The sequence below is a fragment of the Heptranchias perlo genome, chromosome 19 (assembly GCF_035084215.1).
Source record: "Heptranchias perlo isolate sHepPer1 chromosome 19, sHepPer1.hap1, whole genome shotgun sequence".
NCBI classification, from domain to species: domain Eukaryota; kingdom Metazoa; phylum Chordata; class Chondrichthyes; order Hexanchiformes; family Hexanchidae; genus Heptranchias; species Heptranchias perlo.
In genome coordinates this window covers 37,932,491-37,948,367 of record NC_090343.1, presented here as the reverse complement: position 1 = coordinate 37,948,367, position 15,877 = coordinate 37,932,491, and the positions used below count along the sequence as shown (strand labels likewise).

The 15,877-nt window shown below is 42.7% G+C and overlaps 1 protein-coding gene across 1 annotated transcript in view; it reads left to right on the top strand.

Moving 5' to 3' along the window:
- The window catches only part of ctnnbl1 (catenin, beta like 1), a 220,812-nt gene that overhangs the window by 88,882 nt on the left and 116,053 nt on the right, over positions 1–15,877 (top strand). The window contains exons 8-9 of the mRNA XM_068000628.1: positions 7,755–7,827; positions 10,127–10,185. Coding sequence (XP_067856729.1) covers positions 7,755–7,827; positions 10,127–10,185 — 132 coding nt within the window. The remainder of the gene's footprint in view (positions 1–7,754; positions 7,828–10,126; positions 10,186–15,877) is intronic.

The window sequence follows — 15,877 nt, the reverse complement described above, 5'->3', positions numbered from 1 at the left end:
AAAATGATTAAATGCAATTTACAATGCAGGCAAGTGATGTCAATGCTGCCTCAACGTGTTTCCCGTGCTGTGTGAAACACGCTGTGGTGAAGGAGTCATGTTTCAGCTGGCAACTATTTGGACATTTAAATGCCTGTTTGACAAATGGGGATAAAAGATTAGTTATTGCAGCAGGGCACTCAGTTCTCTCAGACAAACTTTTGGCTGGGAGATCTTTGTGTTTAGACTGAAAATTCTTGATTTCCACTCAGAATTGTTCTGTTTACACATTTACCAACTTTCTGGACTCCCTCAAACTGACACCATCAGGATGGGGGGGTGCGATGCATTCACCACTACATCCGAGGACGAGGAACATCACCATCCTTGCCAAGCACGGCGTGCACTTCCGCCACTTGGAGCTCCACAACACAGTGCTGCGCCACAGGCACCTGCATAAGAGCATAACGGGGAACCACAGAGGGACCGACATCGCAAGAGGCACTACCCTCATTAGAGGGTTTACAGACCAAGGCTCAGCTTCCTGGATCTCTCTGAGGAGCAGTGCCTACGGAGGCTGAGAGCGAGTCGCCAGGTGGTTACAGACATCTGCAGCCTCCTTCATGCTGAGCTGCTCCTGGCTGGGCCTGGCAGCATCTCATTACCTGTTGCTGTTAGAGTCACCACTGCCCTCAACTTCTTCGCCTCCGGATCATTCCAGGGTGCCACCAGTGACATTGCCTGTGTCTGTTGTCTGCACACAAGTGCATAAGACAGGTCACTGACGGCTTGATTCGGAGGACCTTGCAATACGTCAACTTCCCGACGGTCGACCTCAGCCAGACAGAGAGAGCAGTGGGATTCCACTCTGGCTGGCTTCCCATGGGTGCAGGGTGCACGCATATAGAAATCCGAACACCTCCACACCAGCCAGGACTGTTCATCAACAGAAAGGGGTTTCACTCCGGTGCTCAGCTCATTTGTGACCACCGCAAAAGATTTCTTCACGTGTGCGCCAGATTCCCTGGCAGCTGCCTCGATTCTTTCATTCTGAGGGAATCCAACATCCTGGGCCTCTTCCACATACCAACACCCTTAAGTGCTGGCTCCTCGGGCACACGTGACTCATGACACCTCTGAGAAACTCCATCAGCAAGCAACAGCATCGATATAACGACAGCCATATCACCACCAGGTCTATAATTGAACATGCTGAAGATACGATTTTGGTGCCTCGATCGTTCTGGGGAAGCACTTCAATATGCACCAGTGAGAATGGGTCGAATTATAGTAGTGTGTTGTGTCCTATACAACATGGCGCAACAGGGAGAGGTACCGGTTGAGGAGGCCCTATGCCCTCTTCCACCATCCACATCTGCCATCCACATCGTGGTGAAGGAGAAGGACGAACCCATGGGCAGAGCAGCGGCTCACCTGGCTGCTCGTAAGGCCAGGAAGTCACTCATGAACTATTCTCGTAAGATTAGAAAGTGAGAAGAGTCCAGTCCTCTCTCCACCTGGAAAGACCAGCGCCAACACCAGCCCCCACCCCCTGCACAAAACAGTCCTGCAACTACACATACACCCACTGTAAAGTGCCAATCTGGTGGCATCAAGTGTCGCCGTTCATGATGAAGCACATGAAAGGGCGCTATCACAAAAGCCAACCAAGAACAGGCAAGACGCGGCAGTGGTGGTGAGAATGATAACATTTAATGTGACTTTAACATAAACCAAATATAAATGAAAAACATGACCATCTCTCAGACACCCTTGTGCATACCCTTCGTGATCACAAATCCTGAGTCTTTCTCTTCCTACTGCTTCTACGTGGTGCATCCCCTGTGGCTGCAGCAGAGGTAGTGGCAGGTTGCGCATGTCGATGGTCGGACAGCTTAGATGCTTTGGGCCTACGTCCTCTTTGTTTTGGAGCCTGTGAGGGCCCCTCCAAAGACGGCTCCACCTGCACCTGTGTAGGGGCAGACTCGGCCACCTGGCGAGGAGGCAGCTTTGTGGGTACTGGTTGAGATGGAGGCAACAGGTGAGAGGTGGGAGCTCTTTGAGTGGGCGTCCCCTTTCGCCATAATCCCTCTCCTGGGCCAGGTCCACATCACTCCTACCACCCTGCTGAAGGATATGTATGATGCCTTGGAAGCCCAGTTGCAAAGTTTCTGTCTGCACGTTTAAGGCGGCAGAATGTTGTTCACTGTGAGTCGGAACGGCTGTTATCAGGGCCTGAATGGACTCATATATGAGCCGGACGTGAGGCTAGCCTTCTCTCCATCGCATACATTCCCGCACTTACCTGTGACGCTATCTCAGACAGTTGATCACATCCCTGTGACACCATCTCAGAGATTCCCTCCCGTACCTCTGCCACCATTCCACAAATCAGGAGTTGGAATCCTCCATCCTCTGCGCTATTGTGGGAAGTGTGTGTGGCACCTGTTCCAGTACCTCGCAAATATCATTCTCCTTTTAAAGGATGGCCCCCGGGGTTCAGCATCTGTGTCCAGCTGAGCAGAGCCTTGAGTGGGGTGCGTCCACCGACGCAGACTCTCCACTGCTGCCCCTGCCACCAGTGCTGTCTCTGCTCGTGCTCGCTTGTGTGTGGTGACTCACCAGGTGCCAAACCAACTACCTGATTACTAGGACCCCGCGAGGTGTGAGTATCTGCGCTGGTGGATGGCTTGCTAAGATGTGACGGTGCGCCTTCAGAGGCCAGGAGCTCCTCTGAGGAATCGTCCTCTGCTGTCACTGTGGTCGTTGAAGGGCCTGTAAGAGAACAGAAGGCAATATTAAGCATTATCACAGATGTGTCATGTTGCGATGAGCATACTGAGGTGTTCGACATGCCAATCATTGTTATCACACGCAACATGAACTGATGTTGAATATTGAAGTTGTATTACTAGACGTTTGTGGGGTGCCAGTCTTGTCGTCCCCAATGAACAGGCACTCGAGGGTGCGGTTGATCTGCAGGGCGTGCTCCTCCGCGTCTGTGAGGACCACTATTTGTGGAGGCCCCCCTCCAGTCCTCGCCCATTTTGCGCTCTCTTCTTGAAGGGGAGAAAGTACAGACGTGTGAGTGAGTGAGGGTGAAGTGGCCAACCGACGAATGCATAGCTTTGGGTGCGGCTGACCGTGAAAGAGGTGCATCAGAGGGTGAGTATGAGACAGAGACATCACATTGGATCAGGATTGGGGTGAGTGGTAGTGGTGGGGTCACAAATGGGGAGGCGAGGAAGTGCAGGTACATTGAGGATGAGCCTTAGGTGGGTGTGAGGAGTGATGTGATGGAGTAGTCTTGGCAGTGCAGAATGAGTTGGGAGGTGGGGGGGCACGGTTGATGTGCACCACGGAATGCAGGAGAATCAGTAAGTATACTCACTTTTGCTGACCTAATTAGGCCATTGAAACGCTTCCTGCACTGGACCCAAGTGCGGCAGATGTTGCTATTGCTGGTGACCTCCTCTGCCACCTTGAGCCAGGCCGCCTTGGTGGGAGAGGCAGGCCACTTCGTCCTGTCGGCCGGGTAAAATAATTCCCTCCCCCTCCTCACCCCGGCCAGTAGCAGCTGAAGTGAGGCATCACTGAATCTTGCAGCAGCCTTGCTCCTGTGCTGCTCCATTGGGTCTACTGGCTCTTTGCTCCAGCAAAATCCATTGGAGCAATGGCCCTTTAAATCCAGACACTCCAGCTGACGGCCTGTCATGCGGGTGAACAGTCCGCTCACTGCGCAGCTTTTGAACGGCAAACCCGGAAACAAGATTAATGGCCACCAATTAAGTCGCAATTACGTGGGGAAAGGTAAGTTTTTGTTGGTCGGGTTTGTCGTGTGCCCATTGACACCCCGCTGCCATCCCACCGCCCTTTTAAAATCGAGCCCTTATTATCCAAGCAATATGTGGCCTTTTTATTCTTCCTACCAAAATGCTCCACCTCACACTTATCTATATTGAAATTCCTTTGCCAATTACACGCCCGTTCTGCAAGTTTATTAATGTCGTCTTGCACTTAGACGCATTCTTCCTTTGTATTAACTACACTCCTCAATTTGGTGTCGTCTGCAAATTTTGAAATTGTACTTCCGATTCCCAAATCCAAATCGCTACTGTGAATTGAGAACGACAGTGGTCCTAGCACCAATCCCTGTGGATCACCACTTCCCACCTTTTCCCAGTCTGAGTAGCTACCCTTAACCCCTACTCTCTTTTCTGTTTTGTAGCCAACTTGCTATACATTCTGTTACCTGTCCCCTGACTCCACATGCTCTGACCTTAGTCATGAGTCTACAATGCAGTACCTTATCGAAGGCCTTTTGAAAATCTAAATATATTACATCTACTCATTATCCTTGTCAATTCTTTCTGCTACTTCTTCAAAGAATTCAATAAGGTTGGTCAAGCATGACTCTCCCTTCTGAAATCCATTCTTTATATTTTTGTTCTTGCTATTATACCTTTGAGTAAAGGTTCCATTATCTTTCCTACCACTGACCTTAAGCTAACTGGTGTATAGTTCCCTAGACTTGTTATTCTTATATTTTAAAAAGAGAGATGAACCATTAGCTGTCCCAGTCCTCTGCCTCTATTCCCTTTTCTAGTGAATTTTTATATATATGTAATAGTGCCTCTGCTATCTCCTCCCTAACTTCTTTTAATATTTGCAGATGCAATGCATCCGGACCAGGGATCTTATCCTCCCTAAGTTTGATTAGTTTATCAATTATCTCCCCCCTTTCTATCTTAAATGTTTTTATACCTTTTTCGATCTCTTCTCCTAATGTCCTGCACACCTTGTTAGTTTCCCTGATAAATACAGAGGCAAAGTAACTGTTCAATATTTCTGCCATTTCTCTGTTGTTATCTGTGAGTTTATCATGTGCATCCCTTAGTGGTCCTATCCCTATTCTGATTTTTTTTTTATTTGTTATTTGTGTCTGTAGAATACCTCACTTTTTATATTTCTTGATAATTTAATATCGTAGTTCCTTTTTTCTTTCCTAATTGTTTTTTTTGACTTCTTTCCTAACCTCTTTGTATTCCATTTTGTTATCCTCTCCTTTATTGTCTATGTACTTAGAGTATGCCTTTTTCTTCAGTTTCGGTTTTACCCTTATCTCTTTATTCATCCATGGTGTTTCATCATTGGCTAATTTGTTCTTGCTTTTTAGGGGAATGTACTTCTCCTGAACTCTTGATCACTATTTTAAATATTACCCACTGCTGTTCTATTTCTTTGTCAATTTTTTTTTTCCCAGTTCACCTGCCCTAGTTCCATTCTCCTCCCCTTAATTGTTTTTTTTTTACAATCTCCTTCTTCTTTGGTCTTTGTCTTACTTATGTCTTTCTCAGTCATTATTTTAAACCTTATGTTCTGATCGCTATTGCCCCTACGCTTACTTCTCTGATCAGTTCTGGTTCATTTCCCATTACTAGATCCAGCAATGGTTCCTCTCTTGGGCTCCTCACATACTGGGTAAGAAAGGAATCATGTACACATTGTAAAAACTCCATTCCCTTTTCTCCTTTCCCTAAGTAAGCTTTTTGTTCAGAATTTCAGCCTAGAAATTGCAATGTGCTGTTCAGTTAAAATCATAAACAAAGGCATTTGATACAAATGTAGTAAGTATGCACGAAAATATCACGACGCATAATTTTTAGGCTGTTTTTAATTTTCCTTTCCTTACGCAATAAACTTGTTACAGAAAAAAATTGCAATTGTATCTCAACTACAATTGATTTGTCCATAAATTATAGCTTTGTGCTTGACTTCGTTGAATTAATATCAGTAGAAATTCCATGTTGTCCACATCCTTCATGCGAAGTCCAACGTTGAACTCTCTTAATTGTGCTGTTATTCCCTACTTCTAGTTTGTTTTGATTTATTTTAAACTGCAGGATACTGTGGCTACAAGAGCAGGTCAGAGGCTGGGTATTCTGCAGCGAGTGACTCACCTCCTGACTCCCCAAAGCTTTTCCACCATCTGCAAGGCACAAGTCAGGAGTGTGATGAAATACTCTCCACTTGCCTGGATGAGTGCAGCTCCAACAACACTCAAGAAGCTCGACACCATCCAGGACAAAGCAGCCTGCTTGATTGGCACCCCATCCACTACCCTAAACATTCACTCCCTTCACCACCGGCACACCATGGCTGCAGTGTGTACCATCTACAGGATGCACTGCTGCAACTTGCCAAGGCTTCTTCGACAGCACCTCCCAGACCCACGACCTCTACCACCTAGAAGGACAAGGGCAGCAGGCACATGGGGACAACACCACTTGCACGTTCCCCTCCAAGTCACACACCATCCCAACTTGGCAATATATTACCGTTCCTTCATCGTCACTGGGTCAAAATCCTGGAACTCCCTACCTAACAGCAGTATGGGAGAACCTTCACCACACGGACTGCAGGGGATCAAGAAGGCGGCTCACCATCACCTTCTCAAGGGCAATTAGGAATGGGCAATAAATACTGGCCTTGCCAGCGACGCCCACATCCCGTGAACAAATAAAAAAAAGTTGATTTAAGGGCATTTGATGTTAACCTATGACCTGTTATTTGGTCTGTAGTATGTAAAGTTATTGAATATGGATCAAAAGTTTAAAGAAGAACTGAAACAAATGCATTGGTGCATATGAGTATTACATTTTGGGTTCTCCTCCATAATTATCCACATGGAAAAATTTGCTTCTCCCAGCGGACCTCCAAGGAGATGATGTCTGCAGGGAGGGAGAGCAAATGTGAAGGTGTGTCAACTTGTGCCACAGTTCAAAATACAGGAGTTGGTCCTTTACCTACCAGGGAATGGTGGGTAGCTCACAGAAACGTAAATGAGCGATTAAAAAAATATATAAATTATCATTACACTGTGATAGCCAGTATAAAACCACTTTAAATTATTGAATAAATTGGTTAGTTGCATCTAATTTTATGGCAGTCTGTTTAAGCATTAGGAGGGAAATCGGTTTGTGCAGAACATCTTACCCAGTAGGCACAAACATCTAAAGGGTAATTCTTTATCAGAAGCGACAGAAATCCCAGTTTGTAATCTCTAGCTTTACTCTACAAATATTTAAAATGAGCAGAACCTTTGAAGTGACCATTTCATATTCAAAGTCTCATCCGGTTTAAAATATATATTTACTTTGACTGTGCTAATTTGACAGTTCTATCTTTCTTGCAGATGAATATCTCTTGTACATTTGGATTAATCCCTACAGGTAGTCCATGTGAGGGTCGGAAATAGCTTTAGAGTCTGTCGAGCAGTGTGCAGATTGCTACTGAAGGATGCGAACCTGGTTTAACGTTGGCTTATATTTCTGTTAGAAGAAAAAGTGACATAACTAGTTGATCTATAGGTGTTGTGAAGCAGGTGTGCAAATGTCTGTTCCTATGAGCAGTGACTGTCAGCAGTTTTTGCTATGTTGCAGAGCTCTTGTATTTCCCTCTTCTCACCCCTCCCATCCCAATTAGAGCAGAATGTTCTTATTTGCATGCAGTTTGATTTGGATCTTGATATAGCTACACTGATTCCAAAACGTCAGTTTAAATACATGATTAGCCACATATTGCTCTGCAGAAAACCCATCCTTTTCTCTCCAATTTTTTGGGTTAAAATCAGCATCTGACAATCGACTCTTTAAGGGTGTTGCGAATATGTGTGGAGAGCAAGCTACTTCCCATTGTATGTTGTTCAGCTGAGTGTGTTGGATCTTGCAGCGTGCTGACCAGTTATAATCAGTTTGATTTTATTTTTTAAACAGGCCAAGATACCTTTTGATGCCAACAAGCTTTACTGCAGTGAAATTCTTGCCATTTTGCTTCAGAATAATGATGGTAGGTTTACTTTCTGTTAATTTTTAGGAGATTGAAGTGTGGGAAAATAGTCAAATGAACAGATGGTAAATATTCCCCTCCACCAAACCCCACAATAGTATCGTCCATCTGGTAGCTTTATCTGCACGTCTATTTACCACCCTGCTGTCAGTTTGTCACAAGCACTAACTTGTCACCTAACAATGCTTGATAAGCTGGCGCATCATCTAGCTTTAGATTGCTTTTTAAAAATATGTATAATAGAAATCCTAGTGTCAATTAACACTGACCTTTGGATCTGCTTGAAGAGGCATTCATCAGAATTACCTCTCAGTATTGTTAAAGGGAGACCTCTGTTGCCTGACATCGTTCCAATTCCCATTGTTTTATGCCTTAACAATCATCGAGCTACCTTGCAGCTGACAAAGTTTAGAATTGCCACCACTTTTCACTAAGATCATGAAAAGGGGATAGGGTATTGTGGGCAGCACTCAATTCATAACCACTAAGGAGTGCATTCCACACCAATTGTTCCTAGATTGTTTCCAAAGCTTAATAAGACTAAGGTAATAGGTGGTGTAGAAAAGCCTAATTTTGTAATGTAATATTTAGAGTTGTATGGATAGTCAGAACTTTTGCACTTCCACATTTAAAGCAATTTTCAGTTGGATTCCCCTGTCAATGAATGGATGTCTGTTCAACAATCTGATATCAATATACATTAAGCTAATACTTTTTAATAATTCAAATTATGAGTTGCATAATGTTTTGCCCAGTTTCTGTAACTGACACATGCTAACCTATAATGTTCCATGATCACTTAGTTAATATTTTATCTGTACAGAAAAGTTACTGAATAAAATTACTAACTTTGATTTTTCCATCACTGGCTGGAGATGGCAATGTCTGTCTATTTGATGGTTGGATATTTGGTTAAATATATTGTGTTAGGAGCTTTCATATCTTAAGAATTGAATATTTAATTTGGGGACAGAATGATGAAAAATGCACTTGGTGACATTTTTGTTCCAGCCTATATGATAGTTTAATCTTTGGGCCTTGCATTATCTGCCAACAATGTAATGTGATGGGTGTCATACAATGGATAACTAGCCTCAGTTGTGAAAATTGGTATGAAGAAAATAAAATTAATGGTCCACATTTATTAGACGGTAAATTAATTGATTTCCAGCCATGCATTATGTTCAAGTCTTCGATCAGCGATCCTCTTGAGCCAGAGACATGAGAAAAATGGATTGACCCATCCACCATTTCTCCCTTCTTTCCTTTGGTGATCTGGCTGAGTTAGGGAATTCAGCAGTGTTGTACAATAATATTCCACTTTATTTTCCACAATATTACAATCTCCAATATGCAAAATATAATTTTGACTACATTTGGGTGCATGAGTGAAGAGAGTATGACTGTTTAAACTTTTTGTTTGAATTTTGCTTGTCAGGCAATTGAACCACACAAAATGATATGTTACATTTAACTAATAAACAACCTGATGGTTTACAGTTCCAGGGAATTGGGTGTAGCAAGTTTGCTTGATAGATGAGACCAATGAGCTGACTCCTTCAATCAAGCTACCTTTACTCATTTCCTTTGTATAGTACAGAAGGAAGTTCACAGTACCTTACAGTACAGAAGGAGGCTGTTCGGCCCACCCTGCCTGTTCTTTGAAAGAGCTGTCCAATTAGTTCTTTATTGTTATTCAGTCATGATTAAGGGATGCATATTCTAACTTTGAGAGATTCCTTTAGTTTTGAGAGAGTCAGCAAGTGAATTTCTTTGAACTTCAGCGGTGGGTAGGAATCAAACCTGAGACCATGTGGACTATATTATTCACTGCTACACTGGGTGGTGCCTTTACGTACCTTTCTTTGATGAACAAAAGAAACCTCCTCACTCCCATCAAATTATGAAGGAAGGTATTAACACGAGCTTAAAAAATTGACATCACTTTATTGGGGCTTATTTAATATTTCTGTGAATACCTGAGGACTGCATTGGTTTGTTTAATCTAATTTAACTGTTGTCCATTATACTCGATGTTCAATAATATCTTGGTTATTTGGTTATTTATCCAGCAGGTGTCTTGATTATTAAAAAATGACTATTTACAAGCACTTCTAGTGGTTAAATCTTATTTAAATTTTGTGGCTAAGTCTTTACTATTTTGGTGGAGCATTTACGTCCTTCTAATTAATCTGTCTCTCTTCTAGTTGCTTTTATAGTATGTCATGCCGTATTGATTATGCACAATGTATCCATGTTTAATGCTGTAAGATCTGACAAGTGGTTCCACTGTTTTCAGTCAACAGGGAATTACTTGGTGACCAGGAAGGGATCGATGTGTTGCTGCAGCAGCTGTCAGTGAGTATCTGTTCTAGCCTCCAGCCCCTGACTGGATCGGTATTCTTAACTCATTGCAGTATTTCAGCAGTCTTCTCTCCTTTATCAATCAGATGTAAATTGTACTCGAATTCTCAGCAATTCAAACTGCATTTTTGATATAAAAGTAACATCAGAATACATTTATTTTAAAATCAGGATTGGATGGATTCTAAAAACAGTAAAGAAAGAACTTGTATGTAATGCCTCGTCATATCACTTAAGATGTCCCAAAGTGCTGCACATCTAATGAATAACTTCTTAAAAAGAGGTCACTGTTGTTATGTAGGCACATTTGGCAGCCATTTTGTGCACAGTGCAGTTCCACAAACAGCATTGAGATGAATGACCAATTAATCTGTGATGGTGGTGTTTGAGGGAGCATGTTTGGAGAACTTCTGGTTCCTCAAATAGTGCAGTGGGGTTTTATATGTCCAGAACAAGCAGGGCCTAAGTTTAATGCCACATCTTCAGTAATACATTAATTCTTCAGTATTACATTGAACTGGCTACCTAGATTAGGCACATAACCCAGATTATGTGCTTAAGTACTAAAGTGGGCTTGAACCCACAAACTTCTGACTCAGACGATAGTGCTGCCAACTAAGTCAAGCTGACTTATTACAATTTAAAGTGTTCAATAAATGCACAAGTAGGCTGCAACTGAATGTACATTAGGCTTGAATGTACTTTTAAAGAAACTGCACAGTTTGCATTGAATGTTCTGCACTCTGAAGTTTTAATGCTTCCTTCACCAAATGGCTTGATCAAAGCTGCAAGCCTAAAAAATTACATCAATGTGTTGGTACTTCACTGAATTTCTCATTGTTATTTCACAAATCTATTCCAGACATGTGTTCTCCTCCTTACTGAGTTATTAAATTGTAAATGACTGAAGTTGAGTGCCACAAAAATGACAATAATAAAGCCTCCAAGCATTTTACCTCCCAATGTTAGAAATGAAGTTTAAAAGCTCCTCTTAACTGTTAAATCAAAAATGCTAGCCCAACAAAAGGGGCCATTGTCTCGTTCAGTTGCTCAATGAACTGTATTTTGAAACCATCAGTTGTGGATTGTATCATCTCTAGTAATAATAGATGAGAGTTTAGGATATTTAGTAAACCAGTGAAATACAGGCTGGTCTTACCGTTAAAAAGAGAGTAGGGTGGTATGTCGTGCCACTGCAATCCCACCCGATCAAATAGCCACCAGAATTTCACTCCCAGAAAGTCATCATACCACGTGCCCTAAGCCCATCCCGCCACATGTAATGGGGATTATAGATGTGCTGAAGCATTCCCCTCACTTTCCCCCAATTAGTGGCCCTGATCGATCCAACCAGGGGAAACAACACCACTATTCAGTTGGTGGTGGGAGCTGCACGGTGAGGCGCATACTGCATATTGAAGTCATTGGATAACGTTATTGCGTGCTTGGAGAATTTCTTGGACAGCGATGTTTGGTTGGTTGAGTTCAACAGCTTCATTGAAGAGTTCTCCTTCCATTTAGAGTGCGTTCTGGAGTTAAATTTTGGAGTGGAGAAACTGATTTCCCTATGTGATTTCCCCTCAATGTGGATGTGGAAGAGGCTAGATTGGACACATGTAGGGTGAAGCATCACTGAAGATGTTTGTTTCCAACACCACTCCACAGGAAAGTTGTGCGTCCCCTCAGAGGCAAATGGAAAGTCGTGCCAGCTGTTAACTGCACACTTGCAGTCCATCTAAAGAATGAGCAAAGCTTTGTCAATAACTGTTAAAGTGACCAGAGCAACAAAAAAATGGGACACTTGTGTGTGGGGTGTGAGATGCATTGTGAACATTCATCTATCTATTCATTTACATTGTGAGGATATGGTGGCAGTACTTGTAGCAATCTCTTGGTACGTGCATTGGTACTCATAACTTCAATTATTTTGGTCAATGTTGTGAGGTCGTTAAACTGTTTCCAGCACTGGGTCCCTGTTTGTGAGTGGTCGAGGTGGCACTGACTGCCTGCACCACTTTCCTCCATAGTGCCAGCCCCACCCTCATATGCGGCTTCCAATTAGGAGTGCCAAAGAGCCACTTCCTCCTTTCTGTTACCTCTGTGAGGTCATTGGATTCGTCAGAACATTTGGTGGGCACTTACCATTGTAAATACCATTGATGATGTTTCTCCTTCTGCTTTGCAAGCCAGTTTCTGTTCTCTCTCTCCTTCCAATTCAAGTGCTTCTGACCCTTTAAGCAGCTGCTACCTTTTAAACGCTGAAGCTAATCTGCATTTCCCTCTGTCCGAGTGATAAATCAGTCAGGAGCGGAAAAATCATCAGAAACTCACCCTGCATATACAATGCGGCACCCTCCAGGAAAATGCTACGGTTTTCTGGCGGTATCAGGTGGAAGTCTTTCTTCTCCCCTCCCTTTTCCTGTTAAACAAGGGAAGGGTGGGGGGGAGAAAGACTCCCTCATCCTTGTAACAAAGGTAATTCAGTAATCCTGGAGGACTTTAATCTTCATATAGACTGGGCAAATCAAATTGGCAAAGGCAATTTGGAGGTCGAGTTCATGGAATGCATCGGATTCTGTTTCCTAGAGCAATACGTCATGAAACCAACCAGGGAACAGGCTATTTTAGATCTTGTATTATGTAATGAGACAGGATTAATTAGTAATCTCACAGTAAGAGATCCTCTGGGGAAGAGTGATCATAATATGATAGAATTTCACATTGAGTTTGAGAGTGACATACTTAAGTCAGAAATTAGTCTTAAACTTAAATAAAGCCAATTACATAGGTATGAGGGGTGAGTTGGCTAAGATCGATTGGGAAACCAAATAAAAGTTGAAAAGCAATGCCAAACATTTAAAGAAATATTTCAATATTCTCAACAAATATATATTACATTGAGAAATAAAAACTCCACGGGAAAAGTGAACCACCTGTGGCTAACGAAAGAAGTTAAGGATAGTATTAGATTAAAAGAAGAGGCCTATAAGTTGCCAAGAAGAGTAGTACGCCTGAGGATTGGGAGAGTTTTAGAAACCAGTAAAGGACAACCAAAAAATTGATGAGAGAAAATAGAACGTGAAAGTAAACTAGCAAGAAATATAAAAAAGGTTTGTAAGAGCTTCTACAAGTATATAAAAAGGAAGAGAGTAGCAAAAGTCAACTTTGGTCCCTTAGAGGCTGAGACAGGAGAAATTATAATGGGGAATCAGGAAATGGCAGATGCGTTAAACAAATATTTTGCATTTGTCTTCACAGTAGAAGACACAAAAACCATACCAGAAATAGTGGGGAACCAAAGGTCTAATGAGAATGAGGAACTAAAAGTAATTAATATCAGTAGAGAAAAAGTACTTGAGAAACTAATGGGACTAAAAGCTGATAAATCCCCTGGACCTGATGGCCTACATCAGAGGGTTCTAAAAGAGGTGGCTGCAGAGATAGTGGATGCATTGGCAATGATCATCCAAAATTCCCTAGATTCTAGAACGGTCCCCATGGATTGGAAGATAGCAACAGTGACCCTGCTATTCAAGAAAGGAGTGAGAGAGAAAAGAGAACGTCAGGCCAGTTAGCCTGACATCAGTCTTCGGGAAAATGCTGGAATCCATTAATAGGGAAGTGGTTTCAGGGTACTTAGCAAATCATATGATTAGGCAGACTCAATGTGGTTTTATGAAAGGGAAATTGTGTTTGACAAACCTATTAAAGTTTTTTGAGGATGTAACTAGTAGGGTAGATAAAGGGGAACCAATGGATGTCATTGAATTTTCAAAAGGCATTCGATAAGATGCCACATAAAAGGATGTTACACAAGATAAGGGCTCATGGGGTTGGGGGTACCATATTAGCACGGATAGAGGATTGGTTAACGGACAGAAAACAAAGTAGGGATAAAGGGGTCATTTTCAGGTGGGCAGGCTGTAACTAGTGGGGCGCTGCAAGGATCAGTGCTTGGGCCTCAGCTATTTACAACCTACATTAATGACTTAGATGAAGGGACCGAGTGTAATGTACCCAAGTTTGCTGACGATACAAAGCTAGGTGGGAAAGCAAACTGTGAGGAGGACACAAAGAGTCTGCAAAGAGATATAGACAGGTTAAGTGAGTGGGTGAGAAAGTGGCAGATGGAGTTTAATGTGGAGAAATGTGAGGTTATTCACTTTGGTAGGAAGAAAAGAAAAACAGAGTATCTTTTAAATGGTGAGAAACTATTAAATGTTGGTGTTCAGAGAGATTTGGGTGTCCTTGTATCAGAAATACAAAAAGTTAGCATGCAGGTACAGCAAGCAATTAGGAAAGCAAACGGAATGTTGGCCTTTATTGCAAGGGGGTTGGAGTACAAAAGTAAGGACATCTTACTACAGTTGTACAGGGCTTTGGTGAGACCTCACCTGGAGTACTGTGTACAGTTTTGGCCTCCTTACCTAAGGAAGGATATAGGATATTAGAGGCAGTGCAGCAAAGGCTCACTAGATTAATTCCTGGGATGAGAGGGTTGTCCTATGAGGCGAAGTTGAGTAGAATGGGCCTATACTCTCGAGTTTAGAAGAATGAGAGGTGATCTAATTGAAACACATGAGATTATGAGGGGGCTTGATAGGGTAGATGCTGAGAGGTTGTTTCCCATGGCTGGAGAGTCTAGAACTAGGGGACATAGTTGCAGGGTAAGGGGTCAGCCATTTAAGACTGAGATGAGGAATTTCTTCACTCAGAAGATCTTTGGAATTCTCTATCCCAGAGGGCTGTGGATGCTGAGTCGTTGAATATATTCAAGACTGAGATAGACAAATTTCTGGACTCTAGGGGAATCAAGGGATATGGGGATCGGGCAGGAAAGTGGCGTTGAGGTCGAAGATCAGCCATGAACTGATTGAATGGCGGAGGAGGCTCGAGGAGCCATGTGGCCTACTCCTCCTCCTATTTCTTATGTTCTTATGTAAACATTGGAACATAGGAACAGGAGTAGGCCATTTAGCTCCTCGAGCCTATTCTGCCATTTAATGAGATCATGGCAGATCTGTGACCTAACTCCATATACCCGCCTAAGCCCCATATTCCTTAATACCTTTGATTAACAAAAATCTATTAATCTCAGATTTAAATTTAACAATTGCGCTAGCATCAACTGCCATTTGCGGAAGAGAGTTCCGAACTTCTACCACCCTTTGCGTGTAGGAGTGTTTCCTAACTTCACTCCTGAAAGTCCTGGCTCTGATTTTTAGGCTATGTCCCCTAGTCCTAGACTCCCCAACCAGCGGAAATAGATTCTTTCTATCTACCTTATTAGTTCCCCTTAATATTTTGAAAACTTTGATCAAATCATCCCTTAATCTTCTAAATTCCAGGGAATACAACCCGAGTTTGTTTAATCTCGCCTCGTAATTTTAACCCTTGGAGTCCAGGTATCATTCTAGTAAATCTATGCTGCACTCCCTCCAAGGCCAATATATCCTTCCAAAGGTGCGGTGCCCAGACTGAACACAGTACTCCAGGTGTGGCCTAACTAGGGTTTTGTGTAGCTGTAGCATAACTTCTACCTCCTTGTATATTAGTCCTTTAGATATAAAGGCCAGCATTCCATTAGCCTATTTGATTATTTTCTGTACCTGTCCATGACATTTTAATCTACGTACATGGACCTCTAAGTCTCTTTGGACTTCCACTGTTTTGAACGCTTCACCTT